The sequence below is a fragment of the Quercus lobata genome, chromosome 4, assembly GCF_001633185.2.
Source record: "Quercus lobata isolate SW786 chromosome 4, ValleyOak3.0 Primary Assembly, whole genome shotgun sequence".
Classification (NCBI taxonomy): Eukaryota; Viridiplantae; Streptophyta; class Magnoliopsida; order Fagales; family Fagaceae; genus Quercus; species Quercus lobata.
In genome coordinates this window covers 50,353,823-50,378,916 of record NC_044907.1, presented here as the reverse complement: position 1 = coordinate 50,378,916, position 25,094 = coordinate 50,353,823, and the positions used below count along the sequence as shown (strand labels likewise).

General features: G+C 34.0%; 2 protein-coding genes across 3 annotated transcripts; one reads left to right on the top strand and one right to left on the bottom strand.

Annotated features, from left to right (window-relative positions):
- Positions 1–133: 133 nt before the first annotated feature.
- On the bottom strand, positions 134–7,328 carry LOC115987449 (NADH--cytochrome b5 reductase 1-like). 2 transcript variants are annotated; one of them, XM_031110989.1, is made up of 9 exons: positions 7,168–7,328; positions 5,450–5,591; positions 4,016–4,106; positions 3,830–3,907; positions 2,853–2,933; positions 2,621–2,710; positions 1,003–1,068; positions 652–738; positions 134–534 (listed from the first exon to the last, which is right to left on the bottom strand). In XM_031110989.1, exons 1-9 carry the CDS (start codon positions 7,310–7,312, stop codon positions 442–444), a joined length of 873 nt encoding a protein of 290 aa, XP_030966849.1. In that variant the 5' UTR covers positions 7,313–7,328; the 3' UTR covers positions 134–441. The 2 variants fall into 2 exon arrangements, with proteins under 2 accessions (XP_030966849.1, XP_030966851.1); XM_031110991.1 differs by lacking the exon at positions 2,621–2,710 and having other exon boundaries at positions 7,168–7,314.
- Positions 7,329–16,660: 9,332 nt separating this feature from the next.
- LOC115987812 (NADH--cytochrome b5 reductase 1-like) lies at positions 16,661–24,891 on the top strand. The gene is made up of 9 exons (XM_031111422.1): positions 16,661–16,807; positions 17,720–17,861; positions 18,505–18,595; positions 18,702–18,779; positions 19,831–19,911; positions 20,059–20,148; positions 23,878–23,943; positions 24,490–24,576; positions 24,716–24,891. The coding sequence occupies exons 1-9, from the start codon at positions 16,705–16,707 to the stop codon at positions 24,863–24,865; spliced, it is 888 nt and encodes a 295-aa protein (XP_030967282.1). The 5' UTR covers positions 16,661–16,704; the 3' UTR covers positions 24,866–24,891.
- Positions 24,892–25,094: the final 203 nt, after the last annotated feature.

Genomic DNA, 25,094 nt, shown 5'->3' with positions numbered 1-25,094 from the left:
TTATGAAAATTCAAATTAAATGATTGACATGCCTGCCACTCAAAAATGTCCGAGTCAATTAAAATGCACATGTTAAAACTTATTTATCATAGTGTATATACACCAAAAATGTAAATCAAGGACTTGTCTGATAATTTGTAATCCCTTTCTTAAGTGAGGCTGTCTTATGAAAATTCAAATTAAATGAGTACATGTCTGCCACTCGAAATTGTGCAACGCATGTTCCTCCATAGAATGTCAATGAGGGATCCCAAGAATAACCTGATCATTGGTCAAAGTTTAGACTCAAAAAGTGTTTGACTCAAAGTGTTTGATTTTAACACTACAACATTCATAGTAAATTTTTTCTTATATGATGTTCATGCTTTGCTCGAGTTAACAGCCAACTATACATAAAGAACATATGAAGCAAATAAAACGAAAATTATAAACAATAGTAAATCAGAACTCGAACTGCATCTCAGATTGGTATCCAAGTGCATCAAGGTGAGCTTTCATAGCCTTGTTCATGGCTGGTGGACCGCACCTCAGTATCTGCAAAATAATTAGTACTAGCTGAGTGAGCAAAAAAAAAAATATATTGTGACTCAACTAAACCAAGTAACTTTTTGCCAATTTGCTTTAAAACAAATTAAAATTTTGGAAACCAACCTGTATATCTGAGGCTGGTGCCGGGCAATGGCTTTGAATGATTTCCTTGGATATAAACCCACTGCCACCATTCCATGCGAAAGGAGGCTGGTAATCATGGATAGAGTGAGCATCAGTGATAAAACATTTTGATACTAAGTTATTTTGACACAAGGCTTAAAAGTCTCAAACACATATTACTGATTATTTCTTGATTCAGTACTATCATATATGTTCATATGCACATTTCAAAACGTGTGTCTGTAGACATACACTGATACATACATACACCAAGGGATATCTTTTATCAGTGTTTTTAAAATAAGCTCCAAAAAAATAAAAATAAATAAAGGTTGAAGCAAAGGAATTGACCTGATTCAACACGTAATAGACTTTGAATTGGTTAGGGAATTTTTTAGCAAAGGCATCTAGCTCTTCCTGCAAAAAGTCCATAACAAATGCATTCGCATCAATGACATTGACACATCAAAAGAAAATAAGAGTTTGAAGATTTTCATAATAAGTAATGATTTGCAGTTGAAAATTGAGTGAAAATCTTGTGAGAGAGAGAGAGAGAGAGAGAGAGACATCTCTTTTTTTTTTTCCTAGCTAAGCAAAATAGCATCTGCAGAAAAAGGATCAGGACTTGGAGATTTCATACTGTTATTTATTCATGTAGTTAAGCTGAACAAGCCAAATCTTGGTAGACTCACTGTCAAAACATGGATTATTTCTTCATATTGTATACAATTTGTCCAAATATGCTAAAGCTAATTCATGCAACTTAAAAAAATAAAAAATAAAAAATAAAACTAAAGGGAAGCACAAGGTCTCATGACCTCCCCTCAAATTCAAATAAGCCATTACTTTTGAGGCCACGTAGAGAATATGAAGAAGTTTTGTATTGATGTGTGAAGCTTTGTTTTTCTTCTAGATTAAAGAGGTGGCAAGGCAATATCTAAAGCATCAAATTGGCAGTGGAAAGTCAACTTTTTTTTTTTCTTCAATTGGATGTTAATTGGAACCCAGATGGACCTCTTATGCAAAAATATGGTCAAAGAATAATATATGATTTAGCTAGCCACTTGAATCCTAGTGCCCTAAGAGTTTTTGCTTGCGACAGGCACTGCCAACCTGCTAGTGCTGAAGCTTTGGTTGATATACAAAAGCAAATGTTTAGGCCGTTTTGTTTGAATTAGGAAGATTCAGTTACTTGCAAAGCCTCAAATCAGGAGTTTAAAACTGTTCAGCTACTTGAAATATAATTAAAGGTTCACTTCCTATAGTTCTTTAAAGGAGAATCATCCGGTTTCCTACAGCTATTACAAGGCACTCTTTCATTGCCTTGTTAACTGTTAAAAATAGGTTCTCCACTAAAGACAGATTAATTCAAGGGGCTGTAATGTTGTTGCTAGTTTTGTAAGGTTTTTATCTATGGAAAGCAAAAGTCACTTTTTTTTTTCAGAATGCACGTTTCCTAGAATGATCCAGATGCTACTGCAAACTGTTCCAGTGATAGGCAAAATAACAGATTGGGAAGCTGAGCTCGATTGGACATTGAAGGCTTGGAAGGGTCTGGCTTTTTATTATGTTGTTGAAACTAGCTTGGCAAGACTTACATATCATATTTGGAGGGAAGGGAACTCAATGAATCATATGCAAGTGTGCAAAGATGAAGAGGCTCCAGACACAGTTGCTGTTGCTAATCTGAGGTTGAGCTGCTTATTGGAAGACTAAAGACTTAAGAATGAAGCACAGATTCTGTCAAAGATGAGGCATTTCTATTGATGTTCCCATCAGATGTCGTTTGATTCTGTTGATCTCTCTGTCTGTGTGTGTGTCTCTGTAATGTGCTTTATTTTATTATGTTTCTTCTGTTTTGTGTGTCCTGCTTCATAGGGCTTATAAGTGATTGTCTGTTTGGTTGAACTAAATTTTCTAAATCATACCAGAAAAAGAAAAAAGAAGAAGAGTGAAGCAATTAAATTACCTTCAACAGAATGTCCTCCAATGTGACATTGGCATAAATTAGATGAACATTGGTCTTATCTTTTGGGTTTTCTAGAATGGCTCTAGTGAGCTGGAACAAAAAATAAAAAAAAATAAAGAAAGAAGTAGATATAAGATCCTTAAAATCATTCAAATGCAAGATAATGGTAAAGATAACAATAAAGGCAATAAACAAGAAGAAGTTCCAGCTTTTTAAATGCACATGTATGTACCTGAAACATTGGGGTTATGCCAGAGCCACCGGCAAGCATTCCAAAAGCTCGAGCTTGGCCAGGTTTGTATATTAAACGCCCCTTAAATATGAAAGTATAATACAGAAAATACTCAAATAAAGAAAATTTAGAAAGTTTGGCTCTAATGAATATAAATGCAATCATGTTTACTCCCAAATCCCAACTGATGTAGACATAAATTTAAAGCTTCAATACTAGCTTTAAGATTAAAGGCTTCTAGATAATGGCCACCCAAAAGGGGTATCATCCAATCCATTACTGTAGATGAACAACTAATCTTCTACAATGTTTTGGTGATAAGAATAACGAAATAAATGATATTTGAAGATAAAAGTTGAATCTTGTTGGCTGCTGAAGGGAACAAGCAATACTGTGTTAGCCAGTTTATTGGTTCATAGGTTTTAAAAAATTATCATAATCATTAACGTGTAGGGCACAAAATTCAATCATGCAATTGGAAGTGAAATTACTTGAGTATAAAATCTTAAATGGTTTTATCAATGAATTTAGAATGCAAACAATGAATGGAGGGTTTCAATTTCAATATTGTGATTGGAAGATATTTTCCACGAAAACTAAATTAGAATTTCACTGCATGATATTTCATAACTAGAAATGCTGATTCCTATGCTCAAACTACAACTTCCTTGAACTCCGTTATTTTAGCTACGACTCAATATTATAAAGTGAAATCCAAAACATAGTTCCCTCAACCAACATTGTACTTGATTTTTTTCTTTTTATAAAAACATTGTACTTGATTTTTTTAAGGAAGGATAACCGGAGTTTATTAACTTCAAAATACCAACTCAGGTACACTAAAAACAATTATGAGCAATTGATTGATATTTCCATGTCTAACACTATATCTGTATTGGAAACTAACATTAACGTGTGCATCCATGTTACAAAGCCTAACATGTGAATGTGATTATCTCAAAAAATAGAGCATGTACCTTGGGGCCCTGAACAGGCAAGTAATCACCTTCGCGCATCTCTCTGAAATGGTGGGACATCCTTCCCTTAGGATACATCTTTTATATGAGAAAAATCAAAATGAGAAACTGAGTTCAGACTGATAGCTCAAAAATCAGAATGGAGTGGTCAAAGATGTGTTAATATGAAAGGGAGATAGGATATACCTTAACAACCAGTTCGAAGTAACCAACATGAGAGTCCAAAGTGACTGGGGTATACGGTCTAATCACTTCTTCACCTTGACTATCTATTCCCCTGCTTAACAAAATGGAAAGCACATTGTTTTCTGATATTTGTCGCTTATGCCATCAACTAGGTCTCCATAACCACATAAAGATAATAAATATTGAGGAATTCCTTAGTGGTGGGATTCGAGTTTATGGTTTGATTAAAGCAACTTAAAGAAAGTTGGAAATTCTGTTTTAAACAATCAAATTCCGAATGACTAACTGGAACAATTCACAAAATGGAAGATCAAGTCATCTTAGGGAGTAAGAAGGCATTGGTATCATGCATCAAAATCTTGGTGCGTGCATGCACTAGGAAATGCTTAATTCAAAGTTTTGAGTTTTCAAAATAGTTATCTATATTTCAAGATGGTTTCAGAACCTTATAGAACTTTGCAGTACATATGCACATGAATAAAAACACCAAAGTTATGTAGAAGACAAAGTAGATTAAGTGCATTGTGTTTAGGGATGGCAATTTTGCCCCGTCCCACTTAACCCGCCCCTCCCCGCTTCGCTCTACAAGGGTTTTTCCTACCCCGCAAAGGTGGTGGGGCGGGAATGGGGCAAGATTTTAGCCTCGCACCACGGGGCAGGGTAGGGATGGGTTTAGACCTTTTAACTCACCTCGCCCTGCCCCTCCCCGACCCCACTTCGCCCCGCGTTGCTAAGGTTATAATTGTAAGTTTTTCATACCCTAAAACTCTATTATTTAAGCAAATATATCAATATTAGCCTATTTTATTCTACCTAATGTGGTTCTCTGCTTTTATTTTGTTTATGTGTTATACTATGAGGTTTTTTTTTTTTTTTTTTTTTTTTTTTGTGATTGTTTTGTTAAACAATTGGATATATTATTCAATTTTTTTTTTCTAAAAATTGATTTGATTTGATGGGATAAATTTAGTTGTGATTTCAAGTATATTTTTATTAATGAAATAGGTTTCATTAAAAAAATTGTACTAGTTATAAAGCAAATTAATAGAAAGTAGAGTTTTACGGATTGGGGTGGGGCTTTGTGGGGCCCCAAGGGGCGGGGATGGAGTGAGAAAGTTTTCTTCATCATGCGGGATGGGGTGAGGCGGGGATGGGGTAAGACAAAACCATACGGGGCGGGACGAAGACCCTATCCTTCGGCCCTACCCCGCCCCATTGCCATCTCTAATTGTGTTCTGTACGATTGCAGAGGTAGAATATAAAAATTTCTAATAAGGGATAGTAGGAAGAATGGCAAGAGATAGATTAATACTTTTGGCTACATTATCAATCAGTCAATAAAGCAATATCATAGAAAGTAATTACTTTAGTTTTGGCTAATAAGAAAACTACCATTCTTAAATTAAAGATACTAATAAAGTGAGCTACTTGAACCTGCAAATTATATGTTGTCCAACTGGAAGACCCAATACTGAAGTAGGTTTAGGAAGAGCAAATTTAAACTTTGCAGTATTGTGGCTTAACTGAGTTTTCTTAACAAGTTTGAAGTCTATAAACTTCTCAGGATTTAAGGAACCTGAAAAGACATCACTCCAAGTAGTCATTTTTTGCAGGCAAACAAGAATTCAATTTGCAACATATGATGAAAATGCTCAGTTCATTAGAAATTAAACCAACATCAAGGAAACTGATTGTTTTGCGTGATAAAATATATTTTCTCTTTATAATTAAATATCAGGACCAACATTAATTTTCAATAATTAAAATTACTTAATGCAAGGGTCATTTATGATTAATATTTTGTGTATGCATATATTTGGATGGGCAAAACTTAAGTACAGTACTTAGGTGCTGTTACTTAGGTTATTTTTTTAAAATTCAGCCATGTGACAGTATTTAACTAAAAATACACTTCCATCTCATGAGAAAAAAGCCACATGGCTGAATTTTAAGAGGAGAATCTAAGAAATAGTACCTAAGTACTGTACTTATGTTTTATCCTATTTAGATTAAGTTAAAGTAAAGGTTGGTGTCTTTATTAATATTATGTCATTTAATGATCTTTCACTAATTCAGCAAATAAATAAAAAAATCTTTCACTTAATCAAGATTTTGTCAAACTCACAATTAAATCCTATGATCTTTACATGTTTATCATGCTTCCAAGATTCGAAAACCAAAATGTATAGAATCGCGCACCTATAAATGAATTTCGAACTCCCAAGATTTGTGTTTTTGGTGGGCATACATATAGAGTTTAATGAAAGAAGAAAAACATATAGAAAGTTATTTTAATCAGAAAATCTTGATCACTTTACATGGGGATTTCCATGTCACTTTCTTTTCTTAACAGGGAAGAAATGAAATGACAACTCTTTTTCTTTTTTCATTTTAAAGCAAATTTTGACCTCAGGGAGAGGGCATCAGCAATAAGTCTATAGAGTGAGTCAGTGCGTAACCTTTTTTTTTTTACCCACCTAAATGGTCAAAACTGTTGAATTCGTGAGCTATAAAATGGGAGATACTAAAGTAGTGTTGGTGGGCAGTAATGACCTCACCTTTTTTTTCCCCCACAAAATTTGTCAAAACCGTTGAGTTGGCAAGCTATAAAGGGTAGATACTAAAGTAGTATTGGTGGGGCATTGCTCATCCCTTGGCGAAATGATGACTACTTTAGTTGTTGAGTTTTTAAATTGGCTAATTTAATCTCTGGTATTCGCTGATTTTGACCCTTAATTGGATATTTTTCATGTTAAAGTAAGCGAGAGATAGGAAGGGAAAATTTGGAAGCAAAACCACATTATGAAAACCTTAACATTATAACAATACCCATTTTTAAACTAGACTAGATATGACCACTCCACCATTTGAACCTTGCATAGTTGTTAGTTGTTACTATATACCAATAACATTCTAAAGATTCATTATTATTATTATTATATTCAATCAATGTCTTACCATCCATTTAAGACAGTTACAAACAGATGACAATGCATTACCAAACACATAATTAAATATTCTCTCAAACAACTCCATAGTTATTCGTTTTAAAGATGCACCTGTAGATATATGCATGTACAAACTAATTCATTATTAATAATAATTAAATAATGTATATGCCCAAATACACATGAGAAGATGCATACTCACACCTTTGGGTTTCTTGTTGTAATGAAAATAGGCAGCAATGGCAACCAAAACTAGAGCAACAGCCATCCTCAAGAGATCGGTTTGGGGTATTTGCATGAGCTCCATTTTGAGAGACTCAAAGGTCACGTTGGGTGGTAACTTGAACATTTTTGTAACAAACTTAAACTGGATTACAGCATCATATGGCCGGGTTCTTAAATACCATTGTCGATTATGCTTTACATTATCCAAAAAGATATGCTTTACGTGTTCTTCTAATTGTTCTCACTCCCCTTTTATTGATTCAAAGTTGGTTTGTTACTAACAAGTAACAGCATAAGATAAACAAAGGAATGAAGTAAGGGATCATAAAAAGTTTTATTTTTATTTTTTAAATAGATATAAAATTCTTGTAATCATAAGTTTGAAAATAGGCATGAATCTGGGATGAATGAAATCAAGCCTGACTCTAATCAAGTCGGTTTTGAATAATTATTTGGCTAAATTGCAAACTACACACCTAAAGTTCGAAGGTGTTTGGATTTTACATCCTGAAATTTCAAAATTTGGATTTTATTCTCTAAATTTCTATTTCATTTGTATCAGCAGCCCCTCCATCTATATTTTTTGTTAAGTGCCACATAAACTTACCACGCATGTTTAATTCATCAAATAAAATGATGTCACGTCGTTTTTATTATGTCATAACATTTTTAATTTTTTAATTATTTTTAGGCTACAAAAATGATATGGCATCATTTTATTTGACAAATTAAATACGTGTGGCAAGATTATGTGACACTAGTAGAAATTATGGATGGAGGAGTTGTTGATGCAAACGAAATAGAACATCAAGGGGTAAAATCTAAATTCTAAAATTTCAAGGTATAAACTCCTAAACTTTAGTGGTGTAATTTGTAATTTAGTCTAATTATTTTTAGGTTGGTGTTGGGCCAGGTCCAAAATTTAACCTAGTTTTGCGTCAGTCCCAAGATTCAAATCACATATTTCTTCCTTTTCTTTTTTCCCCTTTTTATTGGATTTTATTAAACTATATACTGAAACTACTCATCCTTAAAATGATAGTCCACCTCACCTCAGAGTTACAACAATTTTTACAAAATATTTCATAACTCTCAAAGTGACAAGTTGTTAGTGTTAAATGATAAAGAAATGTCAATAGTGGATCAGATTAGAACCAATAAAAACTTATCAATTTAGCTGTTGTGAAAATTGTTGTTTGTAGCATTACTCTACTTTTTGTGACTATATATATATGGACCTGTTTGGATTGAGGGGGTGGGAAGGAGGGGAAATGGAGGAAAGTAGAGTAGAGTTGGCAAAAAATAGACTAATTTTTTTTCTAACTCTACTATACTCTCCCTCCTTCCCTTCAATCTAATCAGAGGATAGATATTTTTCTATTGTTAACAAAGGGTAGAATAATTTTTTTTTATTATACATTTTTCACGATAGCTTTAGCTTATTTTATTAAGAGTAAATTACAATTTATACCATATGCATGTGATTGGACTCTTTCACACCATATATAGGAAAAAAAATTAGTGAAGAAAGAAGATAAAGTTTTGTTGAACTTAGGTGAAAATATACTTTTGTTCCTTACATTTTGGGCTGATTCCCATTTTGGTCCCTATTTTGATTTTGCTACTATTCTAGTCCATAAAAACAAAAAAAATCAATTCTATTTTGGTCCCTGCCGTCAACCCACTAACAAAAAACTCCTACATGGCAGATAGAGCGCTTACATGTCAAGTCCACCCATTCAAATAATATTAAACCAATCCTATATGTACCCTAAAACTCACGTGACCCACACCTGACCATTCCATGTCAACTTCCCACCACTCAGCCCCACACGTGACCCCACTCATCAACTACCTCACATATCCCTTACCCAGACACACTTGAAGAACCCTAAATCATGCTATGCCTCTACATCACCCATATGAACTCACACCAAACCGCAATAAAAAGAGGGAGGGTGGATGGAATCAAGCTCGGCATCATCTGAGGTATGCTTGAGGAGGAGAGCACGACGCATGTGCTATTGCCCCTCCCCTGCTAAACCCATTCTAGTGGTGTCCTGGACAGAGAAAAATCCAGGCAGAAGGTTCTATGGGTGTCCCAATTACTAGGTAAATTGGGGTTCTTTGTTTCTATTTCTCTTTATTTTTCTTCATTAGTTATTTTTTATAGTCATTTACTTTGTTTTGGGTTGATGTTGGTTTTGAAGTATTTTTTGTTTTTTTGTTTGCACATTGTGTATGTTGATTTGGTTTGAATTTGGGTTAAATTTCAGGTTGGTCGAAAGTGCAAAATTTTCAATGAGTTGATGATGAGATTTGTAAGCGTGGTAAGGTGTTTATCCTATAACAGAGGCAGATTATTCTCAGACTCTAGGCTGAGGTTTTAACCTGCAAGAAGAGGGAGAAGTGTTTGATAGTGTACTTGATATTGATATTGGTGCTATGTGGGATCTACCTTTGTGTGATTCTAGCTTTAGTGGGTTAGATGGGTGGGTTATGGTGTACTATGTTTTGATCAATGTGGCTTTAGGTAGGGTTAAGGCAGAGAAAAGAAGTAGAATAGCATGCATTGGGCCAAGGTGTGGCATGGTTTTTGTCAATGTGTTTCCATTTGGCAATGTGGAATATTTTGTTATTTTATGTATTCCAATCACCTTGTATTTTAGTATGAATGAAATGAAATTAGATTGGTCATTGTTAAATTGGTGTGTAATCGATTGAAGTTAAATTGTTCATTGTGTGTAGTAGATTGAACTTAAGTTACCAATTTTATCAAACCATGTGATACCAAGCAACAATGTACAACATATATAGATAGCATACAAATCCAACTACACATTTGGGGCAATACATGATTCTATCCAACACACAAAAGTTTAAGGCATTGACAAACTCCTACAAAATAACTGATTGCTATACCAAAAACAACATGTTTAAGGCACTTACAGAATCCAACAATTCAGCCATTATTAGGCAACAAAAACAAATTCAGTCATATCAAGAACAACCAACTAACTGTACTTAGCTTCCACTGTGATTGGAATACCAAAATCTACATAATTCAACCATACTCCAGCCATCATTACAACCAAAAATAGGCCATATTAGCCAATTACAAATGTTCAAATTCACTATTACCAACCAAAAAAAAAAAAAAAAAAAACAAAAAAACAAAAAAGTGGACACTAGAGCACTCCACCAGCTTATACCCTCGGACCATGCGCATATGATTAACTTTCAACAAACCTCAATACTTCTCTATACCTCGATGCTTTTTTTGATACAATGTTTCATTTGTGACAGTCCCCTTCTCTTCTTTGGATTAGAGGTGTTCCCGCTTGAAATGGAGGTGGTAACATTGGGTGGTGTACTGATGGTTGTTGGATTGATGGTTGGTGGGTTGCTGGTTGCTACTTGATGGCTGTTGGTTGGCTTGCTAGTTGCTAGTTGGATTGTTGCTAGCTGGTACCCTTGTGGGATTTGGTTCATTGATGGTCACTCCTCCACTTGATCCACTAGCATGGGCCCTATCAATTGTCTATAGGCAACATATACAACTTAGTTAACATCAAAACTCTAAATTTCAGAACATGTAGACAGATGATAGGTTTTACCTTTTCTGGTCTAAATCTCATTTGGTTTAAGCCACCAGGTAGTGAAGAATTTCCTCTAACCTCACATTTGTAACTTCTTTTGTTGTAGCCTAGCTTCCCACATGACTCGCATCTCTTAGCAATACCTATACCCTTGCTATGACCCTTCCTTGGTTCATTAGGCTCCAAGGCTCTCTTCTTCTTAGGCCTGCCTAGTGGCCTTCTCTTTATGAAAAGTTACACAAGTGAGAGATCAGTTGGGGTCCACATATGTTGACCATTTATTGGATCAATCATGGGCTCATAGCAAACTATGTATGTGCTTACTTTGTAGTAGTCATTGGTGTACTTCTTAGTTGCCTCTTTGTTGAAGAATATGTATGAAATTGCATGGCAGCATGAGATACAGTGATGTCCCATTTCCTACAACTGCACATCCTTTTAGCTAGGTCCATAATGAAGCTCTATAAACTATTCTTCACATTGAACTTTGTGTCAAAAGTCCAACAAGCTAACCATCTACCACTACCCATCTTCTCCCTATGTAGCCTTTTACAAACTTTAGGATACAGCTCAGACTCCACCTTCAAAATACTGTCTATTTTGTTGGAATCTGTTCATTAAATACAATTTGATGTCCTCAAGTTGCAAACATAAACAATGCACATATTAGTGCATGATATAGTTTATATAACCAAGTCCTTGTACCCAAATTCATAAAATATGCATACTATGCTAATGATGGGCTTTCCTCTGAATTTTAGTATCCTGCTATTGAATCTTTTACATATGTTGTTGAGGACAGCATCATTTAGCCCATCACTTTTGAACATGTGCCTTGCCTGTACTATTGTGATATGCCTTTTCAACCAAACATATGCACCCTCATCGATGTCCTTCATCTTATTCATGACCCTCTCAAATTTATGCGCATATATTGCTTTTGCTGCTTTCCAAAACAAATCCCTAATCAAGATACCGAATGATGTTTTCTAAGGTTGTTGTACAAATATCTACAACAAATCCTATGCTTATACTGTGGTTAGTTATCTGCAAATTTCTGCACCAACCCTTGCCAAGAAAGACAATAGTGGTTAGCATATATACATTACACATTAGCTTATTGTATTCAATTAAGTTCAAAACAAAAATATTGGAGATACCTTTTGTTGGTTTGATATGAATGTCCACCTCTTACTATCACCGATGTCAGTCAGCAGCAAGTTTATAAAGCATGTCCATGAGTTCTTGGTTTCAACTTCCACCATTGCAACTACTAGAGGAAAATATTCTTCATTAGAGTCTCTGGCAACTACAACAATTAGTTGGCCCCCCAATCTTGGTTTTTAGATGGCAAGCATCTAGACCAACTATTGGCCTGCAACCTATCAGGAATCCCTACTTACACCCATATCAGTAGATATACAACCTTTCAAAAAAGGGCACCCCAGTCTGTAAGTTTATCTCAGCTACCAAGTCTCCTTCATTAAAGGTGTGTTTCTTTATTAGAACTGTATTACCAGGACTGGATCTCCTTAGTTCTGCACAATAATCCCACAGTTGATTGTATTGCTCTATGCAAGACCCATTAACAAACTCTTGAGCCCTTTCCCTAGCCTTGTTGGGCCTTCTCTACACTGATATTTACTACATACTTCTCATGCACAACATCTTGAATGTCCTTCAGCTTAATATAAGGTTATCTCTTTACTTTTTTCACCAACTTCCTTGCAAGGAACTTGGCAGAACACATTGGATTTTTGTAACCCCTAGTACATGTGTGCTTCAATTTCAGGGTCTTCAACTAGTAACTCATCTCCCTTGACATCTCTTCTAAGTTAGTTGTAAACTTGTAGGGAGGTTGGCATCTGACTCTGACCCTTAATTTATCATTCTTCACAAACTTCACCCCTTATTCATCATTAATTGCATACTTAAGAATAGCCTCATTGAACTGTTTAGGTGAAATAAATAATATGTCCTTCTTAAATACTAGGTGTTCAAGATTGGAAACTGGTCTAAACACTGGGAGCTTTTTCCTCTTGGTGACATTGTTCATGTTGGACCCATATCCATGATTGATAGTACCATCACCCTTATCGTCACTATCACCATCACCCTTACCCTCACTATCAAATGATGACTTAGTTAGACTTAACAACTCCTTACTTATGTAGTCTGAGTTCATTACACCAACACCCATCTGATCTGTCATTTGTGCCACTACATCACTGTCATTGTCACTACTATCTTCACCTAAATATCTCTAGTTGGGGTTCATTTCTCTAGCCCCTTCCACATCACTATCTCTTATACTCTCATTACTATTAGTGGTGACAGCCTCATCCTCTTGTGGTTTCTCAACAACTAGTTCCACACCTTATCTCCTGCACCTAAGTACTTTAACTTCTAAGTCACTTTGGTTTTCATGGACATTAGTAGGAGCAGCAGGGCCTTCACTATCATGATATCTATGGGGTCACAATTCGAGGTCTAGGCCCAACAGGTATGGGGTTCTGGCCCAAGGAGCCCGAAACAATGAATTTATAGAGAGTGGGTTACAGAATTAGGCCCTAACGAAGTGCATACTTGTTAACATTGGGCCATACAACAGTTGAAAATTAGAAAAATCTCCTTCATGTCCATTAGATATACGGTCCGAGGAGACGGGGGGATGTATCTCTGTCCCTGCTCAAAGGCTATGGTTTTCACCTTGACTTAGAAGAGAAGAACAAGGTGAGAACCATAGCCTTTGAGCAGGGACAGAGATACATCCCCCCCCTCTCCTCAGACTGTATATCTAATGGACATGAAGGAGATTTTTCTCATTTTCAACTGTTGTATGACCCAATGTTAACTAGTATGCACTTCGTTAGGGCCTAGTTCTGTAACTCACTCTCTATAAATTCATTGTTTCGGGCTCCTTGGGCCAGAACCCCATACCTGTTGGGCTTGGACCCCGAATTGTGACCCCACAATATCTATCAGTAGCATCCCTACCACCCTCATCAGAGTATTGATGACTATCCCAATCACTACCATCATTATAGAACTCCTCATCCCTACCAGCATCCATACCACCCTCATACAAGTTTTGATGACTATCCCAATCATCATCACCACCATAGAACTCCTCCTTATCATTAGAACCACTACTACAAAAATAGCCTTAACCATTATAAAAACCATCATAAGCAAGTTCAGGTTCACTACAAGTTTACCCATCAGGTTCACTAACATCAAAAGGCCTTACATCTTCAGGCTCTACAACAAGATCTAGAGTCACACCATTACCACCATTAATAAGGATAGGCTTATGTACTGGATGCTCTACATCTACATGAATCTATCCATGACCCCTTACCAAATCAGTCATGAACATTACATCATGATCATCATTAATCAAGTGGAACATCCTACCCTCCTTATTATCCCCAGGCATTTTGTACTAGAGCCTACTCACAGATGTATACCCAAAATCTTTACAAATGGCCTCAATTTCTACCTTAGACCACTTATTAGGATCACAATCATCTACTACCCCCACATCACCCACTACATACTCCTTAGGATTTTCATTGAAATACCCACCATGATGCACATACAAAGTAAAGAACTTGTCCATTTTGCATACATGAAACATATAGTCAACATATTTAATCCAATACAGACAAAACCTAACCAAATAGTCAAACATGCACTGACACTATTACATTCAAAACAATATTCCTCCAACATGGAACACAAAACAATATAAAATTCAAGCTTAATGATAATAGGGAATACATGAACCAACTTGATCCATTAAAGGCCAAATAGAAAACACCAACCAAACAGACAACATTATAGAAATAAAAGCATAAAAAATAATTTAAATAGTGGTCCCTAACCCATCAGAGAGATAGATATGGTATGTGTTGAGAGAGAGAGAGAGAGAGACATAGATACATACATAGAGACAGAGAGAAAGTGAAAAGAAGTTACCTTTTTGAGATTCAAACTTAGACCCACTTCTACACACTTGAAACTTCACCCACTGCTATACACTTGAAACTCCAAATCACAGATTCTTGTGACGTTCTCCTTCTTCCAATCACATTATTGTTCCCTCTTCAAATAGCGAGATTTAATGTGATTTTTCTGTGAATCAGTATCTCAGTTCAACGATTTAAGTTTCTATTGAAAATGGGTTTGATTTGAGGATTTTAGGGTTCAAGGATGAGGAGGAGGGCGGCAAGATTATTTGGGGATTTTAGGGTTCAACTGAAATTTGAGGGTTTTAGGTCTGAGTAATCAATGAGGTAGTTGATGAGTGGGGTCACGTATGAGGCTGAGTGGCGGGAAACTGAAGTGGAATGGTCAGGTGTGGGCCACGTGAGCTTCAGGGTACATATAGGTAGGGGTGTTCACGATGCGGTGCAGTGCAGCTTTAGGTCATTATTAGCATTGCACTTTGCAGTGTGGTTTAGCCAAAATCATAACCGCACCACAACTCATTTTTGCAATCATATGTGTGGTGCAGTGCGGTTTAGAGTTTAGCTAAAACCATAACCGCACCGCACATCATTTTTGCAATCACATGTGCAGTGCGGTATTTAAAATGCGGTCTGAATGATATAAAACCTGTATATTTTTTGAATTCTGGGCTTTTCTTGCCCAACCCAAAACTGCTTTTCCCTTTGTTTTGGGCCAAGTTTTAAGTTATTGAGCTAGTTTTTCTTTATGTTGGGTTGGTTTTCCTAATCAACACTTGATAGGGCTATTAAACTATATATATATATATTTATATATATATATATATTTGAAAACTAAGGTTATTAAACTATTAATAATATATTTAATATTAAAAAAAATAAATATATTATAATATAGAGAGGGTGCAGTGCGGTTTTCTCATTATAAAACCACAAACTACATTGCACCATGCGATGCAGTGTGGAGTGGGGCATTGGTACTTGCAATGTGGTTATGCCATTTTGTGGGCAGTTTTGGTGCAGTTTTTGTAGTTTATGTAGTTTGGTGAACACTCCTACACGTAGGATTAGTTTAATATTATTTAAATTAGTGAGATTGACACATAAGTGTTTTGTTTGCCACGTAGAAGTTTTCTTTTAGTGGGTTGATGGCAGGTAGGGGCGAAACCAAGGGGGGTCGCCCGGGGGGGGGGGGGGGCAACTTTTTTCTTTTAATAGAAACAGTAGTCTAGATCAAAGTAATACATCTACTTGGACTATCTTTCTTAAGCTGAGAGGAATATCATCTAACCAAAAGATCTACTCACTCACATTTAATGATAATTTAGTCAACTAAAACTCCACTTTGTTTCTTTGGCCTTGAAACAGAGCATAATTCTACCTTCTAAATGAACCAATAAGCAATTACAAGTCCTCCACTAGCATGCTTTTCACATGTATCATTACAAATCCCCCCCCCCCCCCCAACTTAAATCCTGGTTCCGCCACTAATGGTAGGGACCAAAATAGAATTGATGTTCTGTTTTTAGGGATTGGAATAGTAGCAAAATCAAATAGAGACCAATATGGAAATCAGTCCAAAATGTAGAGACCAAATGTGTATTTTCACCTTGAACTAAAAAAAAAAAAAAAAAACTTTCGTTCACCGCCCTTTTAAAGAAATGTGGACCATCATTTAAACAATGAGGAATTCTTTGATAAAATCCATAATAAGCCTTTTCTGGTGATCGATCCCTTACTTTATTCCTTCTCTTAATATTCTATGCTGTTACTTGTTCAACCAACTATGAATCCATAAAAAAGGAAGGGAGAAGAACAAGTCAAGCATAACATTAACATAGCTAATGGTATTTAATATCCATATGATGTCGTTGTAATCTGGTTTAAATTTGTTTGCCGAAAAAGTTCAAGTTATCATTTTGAACGTGATCTTTGTGTCTCTCAAAATGGAGCTTATTTGCATTTCCCCTGCCGAGCTGCTGGGGGTGACAGTTACTCTATCTTTGGTTGGCACTGCTGCTGCCTATTTGTATTACAACAAACCCAAAGGTGTGAATACGCATCCTCTAGCTATCAATCAAAAAAGTTGTCATCTTTTTATCTGTATTTGGAAATATTACATTATTTTTACATGCACACACACATACATGATGAAGTACGTACATGCATGTCTACATGAATGCGCGTTTGTTGCTGTCTAAGGAGTTGTTTGAGAGTATTTAATTATGTGTTTGGTGTTTCTCAAAAAAAAAATTATGTGTTTGGTCACTGCATTATTATTTGTTTGTAACTATCTTAAATGGATTACAACAAAGCTAATGAAAACGTCTTAAAAGATTGTATATGCATGTGTTGATTTCTTAATATTAAAAAAAAAAAAAACAAAGAATCTTTAAAATGGATAATATATTGGAGTTTGTTATTTGTACGACTAATTATTTGCGTGGTTTAAAGAGTGGATTGGCCATATCTAGTTTTATGTCTGATAAGGTTTTCATAAAATGGTTTGCTTCAAACTTTTTTTTTCTTTTCCCTTTTTCGCGAAAATGCTTTCATAAATTGTTTGAAAGCATGATGAACGTGTAAAAAAGGTGGGTTTGACAAAATATTGATTAAGTAAGATTTTTTTTTTTTTGAATCCTTTGCTGAATAAGTGAAAGATTATTAAGTGATACAGTCATAGGCCTAACTTAAACCTAATCCAAATATATAGTATGTAAACGTACAAAATGTTAATCATAAATGACCCTTGCATCAATTAACTTTATTGAAATTAGATTAGGCTATAAATGCTGGTCCAGATATTATTACAAAGAGAAAATACATATAAAATTTTTTTCATGCAAAACAATTATTTTTCCTTGATGTTGGTTTAATTTCTAATGATCTGAGTATTTTCATATGTTCCAAATTGAATTCTTTTTTCCTGCAAAATGACTACTCGGAGTGATGTATCTTCAGGTTGCTTAAATCCGGAGAAGTTTATGGAATTCAAACTTGAAAAGAAAACTCAACTAAGCGCCAACACTGCAAAGTTTAGATTTGTTCTTCCTACACCTACTTCAGTATTGGGTCTTCCCGTTGGACAACATATAATTTGCAGGTTCAAGTAACTCACTTTATTAGTATCTGTAGTTTCAAATTATTGTTTTCTTAGTAGCCAAAAGCAATTATACCTGTTATGATATTGCTTTATTGGCAAAGATTGATAAGGTACCCAAAAAATACTTACCTATCTCTTGCCATTCTTCCTACTCTCTTTTGTTAGTAATTTAACACAACACACTTAATGCGTACTTGTCTTCTACAAAACTGTTTTTTGGTGTTTTATTCACGAGAATATATACTTCAAACTTCAGTAAGGTTTTGAAACCATCTTGAAATATATAGATAACTATTGAAATCTCAAAACTCTGAATCAAGAATTTTGTTGTGCATGTGCACACTATGATTTTGATGCATGATATGATACCAATGCCTTTTCACCACCTAAGACAACTTGATCTTCCCTTTCTCTAGACCAGTAATTGTTTGACCATTTTGTGAACTGTTCCAGTTAGGCAAACCAAATTTGTTCGTTGCAACAGGATTTTCAACTCTCTTTATGTTTGCTTGATCAAATCCTAAACTTGAATCCCCCCCATTCTGGAATTCCTCAATATTTATTCTCTCTATATGCTTATGGGTACCAAGTTGATGAGACAAGTGACAAATATTAGAAAACATGTTTCCATTTTGTTAAGCAGGGGAATAGATAGCGAAGGTTTAGAAGTGATTAGACAGTATACCCCAATCACTTTGGACTCTGATGTTGGTTACTTTGAACTGGTTGTAAAGGTATATCTTATCTCCCTTCAATATTTACACATCTTTGAGCATTCCATTCTGATTTTTTTGTTTCAGTCGGAGCTTAGTTTTTCATTTTGTTTTCTCATAAAAAAAGATGTATCCTAAGGGAAGGATGTCCCACCATTTCAGAGAGATGCGCGAAGGTGATTACTTGTCTGTTCTGGGCCCCAAGGTACATGCTCTGTTTTTGGAGATAATCATATGTTAGGCTGTGTAAATGCACACACAAATTAATGTTAGTGTTAGACATGCAAATATCTTTATTAACTCTATCCTAATTTAAGTGTATATTTGTGTAAAACTCCCTCCTGAAAACTTGAATCCCGGCCCTTACCTCTCACACTCTACAAGCACTTATATTTGTAGAGTGACCATCACGTCAAGGATGCATGGTAATGGTTCATAATTTTTAAAATTTACATGAGTTGTCATCTTGAAGTTAATGATAATATTATGTACTAGACTCCTCACTTAGGCTATATTGGTGTGTCTATATGTGTGTATGTATATATAAATGAAATATGTGTGCTCATTTTATAGAGTTTGAACTTAAATTTCAAAATTTTCGATTTATTTTTATATCCTTATTTAAAAATAATAATTTTCAATTAGATAATTGTGTTATTTTTAGAAAGTATAGAAAAGAAGACACTAAAACTAAAAGGGTTCTATTCCAATTATATATATATATATATATATATAGATAAGCTCCAAATTCTAGTCATCTATTCTTTGATAATCCTTTGTTATAATCCAAGGAAAAAACACATACTAATTGTTTGTTACAATAATGGACCCAATGCGGGGCATGCATATAATCGCTAACCCTATATATACTAATTTTAGGGTTGTAGTACTTGCACTACAAGTAAGCTTTTAGTTACTTTGCATGCTTTATAAGTACATGAGTAATGAGCCTACAATGAGTTTGAGTCTCTTGGGCCATAATATTTAACAATTATCAGTTAGCACCAAAACATTGTGGAAGATTGTTCTTTTTCAAGTGCAGTAGAAGATTGGCTGTTCATCTAAAGTAATGGGTGACACCCTTTTGGGTCAGCATTAGCTACAAAACTTTAATCTTGATCTAGTATTGTAGCTTTAATTAATGTATGTCAACATCAATTGGGAGTAAAGAATGATTACATCTATATTCATTAGGGTCAAACTTTCTAAAATGTCTTTGTTTGAGAATCATATGTATTATTCTTTCATGCTTAAAGGGGAATTTCAAATACAAACCTGGCCAAGCTCGAGAATTAGGAATGCTTGCTGGTGATTCTGGCATAACCCCAATGTTTCAGGTACGAACATGTGCATTCAAAAAGCAGGAACCTTGTCTTGTTTATTGTCATTATTGATTTATTGTTATGTTTTTTCTTTTCCTACTTATCAAGCATTTTAACGTTTTTAAGGATCTTACATATACTTCTTTATTTCTTTGGTTCCAGATCATTCGAGCCATACTAGAAAACCCAAAAGATAAGACCAATGTGCATCTAATTTATGCCAGTGTCACATTGGATGACATGCTGTTAAAGGTAATTTGCTTGCTTCAGTTATTCTTTTCTTGGGATGAATTAGTAACTTTAGTTCAATCAAGCAAACAAGTACAGTGGCACACTAGTACAAAACATCTAAAGTAGCTGCAATCAGAGAATCATTTACAAGCCCTATGATAAAAGCCAGACTCTTCCAACTTCCAAGCCTTCAACATCAATCCACACGAGCTTAGCTTCTCAATCTGTCATCTGCCTATCATTCTAGAAAACACACGTCTACATCTATATATATTTAAAAGCTGAAGTGTAGCATTTATTATTACTACTCTTCTTTTGAGTCACATCAGCGACCATATCACCTACTTATTTTCAATCATTTTTCTTTTATTTTTTTGACTCTTTTTATTTATTTATTTACTAATTTTGTAGTTTATGGTTACATTTTCTCTAATTTCCCCCCTTCCCTTTTACCTTTTCATCTCCCCACTACTATTAACATTAATATCACTCTTTCTTTATCCCTTCATCTTCCTTTTATTTTGACTATTCTTATCCCCATCCTCTCACTATAAATTTGCTTATCTCTTTCACTCTATACATATTTTATCACACAAAAAGGTTATTATTCTCTTTCTTTCTCGTGTTTTTCTTTTCCTTTTTTGGTAGTTTTTTTTTAAAATATTTTTTGCATCTTTACTTTATATTGATGAATTTTCATGTTCTTTAGAACTCTACTATTATTCTCCCTCCCTCTCTCTCTCTCTCTCTTTCATATATATATATATATATATATATATACATATAGAGATAGGTTCAAGTTACACCTGGTGTAACTTCATAAGAGTTACACCTTTTTTGGACCATTGATTTGTATTAGATCTAAGGGTGAAAAAAGCACTCATAGTCATGTATTTATTGTTCCCTAGAAATTAGTAACTAAGTCATTAATTCTTCTTATTAAAAATAGAAAAATAAAAAAACAGCATTAACTCTTTGCTCTTCATCATCATCATCATCTTCATCTTCTCTCCCTCTCTCACATGGTCTTGTGTTCTATTTTTTAACCGTTGAGGCAGTATTTGAAGTTTGCACAATATGTTTTGGTGTTTTTCACTTCAGTCATTGGAATGACAAAGAAATTCTGGCAAAAAGAAATCTAAGGGTGAAAATAAATCACTATGTCAACCATAAAGCTAGAGAATATATGCAACCTTTAAGAACTTATTTCTAATTTTAATAAGATAAACAGAAAGGAAAAAGCTATCGCAGAACTGAACCTCTTACCAAACCCCCGCAGGGAATGCTTAAAATACCTACCCGCTTGATTGGACCATAAGACTCAAACTCCCTTTTGATTATGCTTTCAGTTGTCTCATAACTAAATCTAGCCATCTACCTCTTTCAGTCAAAAAAAAAAAAAAGGTCTAGCCACGAACAAATTAAGGGACTTCACAAATTTCAGATACAAGCTACAATTATATAGTAATATAGGAAAGAATGGAAATAATATAATAAATAAATGAACGAAGCAATCAAACACTTTGTCACTGGAGGTGCAACACGAAAAGCATGGCCCCATGAAAGAACAATTTCACAGGTGGTAGCAAATGAACGAAGAAATCGAACACTCCCAGACATAAAATAATAATAAAAATTTCACTTGTTTCTTGAACTCGTCCTTAATTTCCATTGTTGAGGGTGAAAGTACATAGAAGATAGAACACAAGACCATGTGAGAGAGGGAGAGAAGTTGAAGATGATGATGGAGAGCAGAGAGTTAATGCTGTTTTTTATTTTTCTATTTTTAATAAAAAAAATTAATGACTTAGTTACTAATTTCTAGGAAACAATAATGACATGATCATGACTTTTTTTTTCACCCTTAAATCTAATATAAATCAATGGTCTAAAAAAGGTGTAACTCTTATAAAGTTACACCAGGTGTAACTTGAATCCATCTCATATATATATATATATATTTTTTTTTTTGTGTGGATTTTTTATTTATTTTTTATGTTTTATATCTTTACTTTAGGTTGATGAATTTTTGTGTTCTTTAAAACTCTACTTTAACATGCATACCCCTTCAAAAAATAAATAGGATTGAATTGAATTTCACGCTCCAAACTTTTTGGTTTTGTGTTTTCAAGATTTTTTTTTAAATTTTTTATTGTTAAATGCTATCACATTATAAAGATAGAATATATATAAAAATATAATGTTATTCAATTACATAACATGACTTAGATAATTTGGTGTGACTATATCTTTTATTTTGATTATTCTTCTTCTTATCTTATTTTCTATAAATTTATCCAATTCAGGTTTTTCCTGAAAACATAACATGATTTAAATAATTTGATGTGACTATATCTTTTATCTGGACTATTCTTCTTATTATCTTATTTTCTATAAATTTATCAAATTTAGGTCTCTCTCGAAAAATGTGATTATTCTCTTTCTCGATTATTTATTCTTTCTTGCAACTTAACTTTAGGTTGATGAATCATTATTTTTTTTTATAACACTATTTTGGGTTAATATACAATTTTATGTGTGTTTTTGAGTTCTCCATCACAAGCCTTCTCTCTCCCTTTCATAGCTTTTGTTTGACATAATACTTAGTTATTTTGAAAGTGAAAATTAGAATTTATATTAAAATACAATCTTGCTATGTATTTGAATGTGTTTCTCAACTATTTGAGTAATATCAGGTGTAATTTTGTAATGAGTTTTGATTATTATGATATCTTATTTTAGAAATGAGAAATTTGAATAATATATTTGAAATTTAAAGATTTTTTTTTTTTGAGTGAAAAACTTAAAGAATTTAATTGTAAGAAAAATAAAAAAAGGAAAACACAACGTACCATATTATAATTTTAAAAAATATGAACCACCTCAAAAAGAAATAATTTCAATCAAACACACCTAAAATATTAAAATGATATATATATATAAAGATGGATAGATGAAAAATGATTTTAGAAATTTTTTGATTTTTAGAGAGAACATATTATACATCGTACCATAATTTTAAAGTAATCATATATTTTCACACATCATGTGAGTCTGCGACTAGTTCTCATAAAAATAGTGACTTCTGCTTCCCATAGATAAAAATTCTACTAAAACTGCAGAGAACAACCCCATAAGCCGTTGAAAAAATCTTTTATTAGTGGATTGTAATGGCGTTAAGAAACAGGATGATTCTCCAACAAAGAACAATAGGAAGTGAACCTCTAGTTAATTGCATTTCAAGTAGCTGAACAGATGTCTAAAAGCAAAAAGAGATTAAAAAAGACAAAAGAACTGAACGTTCCTGATTTGAACTAATAGGCAGAGTTAAGCAGCTGCTTTTGTATACCAACCAGAGCTTCAGAACTACCAGGTTGCCAGGGCCTAATACCAGCAAAAACTCTTGAGGCACTAGGATGTATTCAAGTAGCTAAATCGAATGCAAATCCTCTATACCATTTTTTATGTTTCTCTTTATATTCCACCAATTATGATATGTTATGAGTTTAATTTTGTTCCATTTTTAACTTTATTTATTTTATAAAGAAAGTTAAACAAATAAATAGTAAGTTATGATTGGTGGAAAAACATAAATAAGAACAAAAAATGTTATAGATGATTTGTATTCGGCTATATCATAGATTATTCTTTGAACATATTTTTGCAAAAGAGGTCTCTTTGGTTGTCACAACTCTTATTTTCTTTCTATGTATCATTGATGGGAAATGCATTTGTTTTAAACTTTTGCAGAAGGAGCTAGATGCCTTTGCTAGCAAATTCCGTAGTCGTTTCGAAGTCTATTATGTTTTGAGTCAGGTCAGTTCCTTTGCTTCAACATTTCTTTCAAATTTATTTTTTTCCTTTTCTTTTGGTTTGATTATTTTAAAAACAATGGTAAAAGATATCTTTTGGTGTATGTTAAATTACCGATTATTCCAAAAATTTAAACCTTTAGAAAATGATGAATTTAATTACTTAGCCATAATTTTAACACTCCCCCTCGCTTGTGGCCTAGACTTTCAAGGATCGAATTTAGGATCTCTTGTTTTGATACTATGTTGGATTACCGATTGTTTCAAAAGCTTAACTTTCAGGAAATGATGAATTTAATCACTTAACTATAATTATAACAGTGTTTATGTCACACTGAAAATTAATGACACTGGTATAAAAGATAAAAACACATTTTGAAATATGCATAAATGAAACTTTTGAATCAACAAATAATCAGATTGGAATATATGTATATGAGACTTTTAAGCCTTGTGTGCTTGAACACCTTCCATACTTGCACCTTAACCCAAGGATGACAGAAAACTTACTCTACGTCTTGCCTCTGCTCTCTCTATCCATAATGACCAGCCTCCTGTGGCATGGAATGGTGGCACTGGGAAGACTATATCCAGGGAAGTTATTCAAAGCTTTTGCAAACCAGCCCAAGATATACAGGTTGGTCTCTGAAAATTTTTATTTATTTCCAAGCAAAATTATCAAAAGTTACTTCTCATGTAACTCCAGTTGTTAGTTTAGTTATTGAGTCGCAAAATATTTTTTACTGATCACTTAGCCAAAACTAATTATTTTGCAGATACTGAGGTGCGGCTCAGCAGCCATGGCAGCTCAACTTAACGCACTTGGATACAAATCAGAGATACGATTCGAGTCCATGGAGTGGAGTTGCTGTGATTTAGGTCATGGAGTGGTCCAACGCATTCTTCGAGATTTCATGAGAACTTGAAGGGCACTTTGATTTTTTACAAGTAATTAAACACCTAAATATATTTTTATTATTTTCAATTGAAAAATATTTTACATCGAAAATTATTTTACAATGAAATAAACAGAGCCTCACGCTTCAGTTTAAAAATCAAACCAAAGCAGTCGATTGATAGAATCAATTTAACGGTGAATGAATGCTTAGGGCGATCCAGTCCTAGCCAAACAAAAATTTAAGAATTATTGTCATT

Bases quoted from the DNA above. Each gene is read 5' to 3' on its own strand.
- LOC115987449 (XM_031110989.1), bottom strand. From the start codon at position 7,312: ATGTTCAAGTTACCACCCAACGTGACCTTTGAGTCTCTCAAAATGGAG. The intron at 1,069-2,620 runs GTAATTTAATTG...GACTTTTTGCAG, and splicing joins TGGAGGACATTCTGTTGAAG to GAAGAGCTAGATGCCTTTGC. The intron at 739-1,002 runs GTCAATTCCTTT...CATGATTACCAG, and splicing joins TCTATTACGTGTTGAATCAG to CCTCCTTTCGCATGGAATGG.
- LOC115987812 (XM_031111422.1), top strand. From the start codon at position 16,705: ATGGAGCTTATTTGCATTTCCCCTGCCGAGCTGCTGGGGGTGACAGTT. The intron at 17,862-18,504 runs GTTCAAGTAACT...TTTGTTAAGCAG, and splicing joins GGACAACATATAATTTGCAG to GGGAATAGATAGCGAAGGTT. The intron at 19,912-20,058 runs GTACGAACATGT...CTTTGGTTCCAG, and splicing joins GCATAACCCCAATGTTTCAG to ATCATTCGAGCCATACTAGA.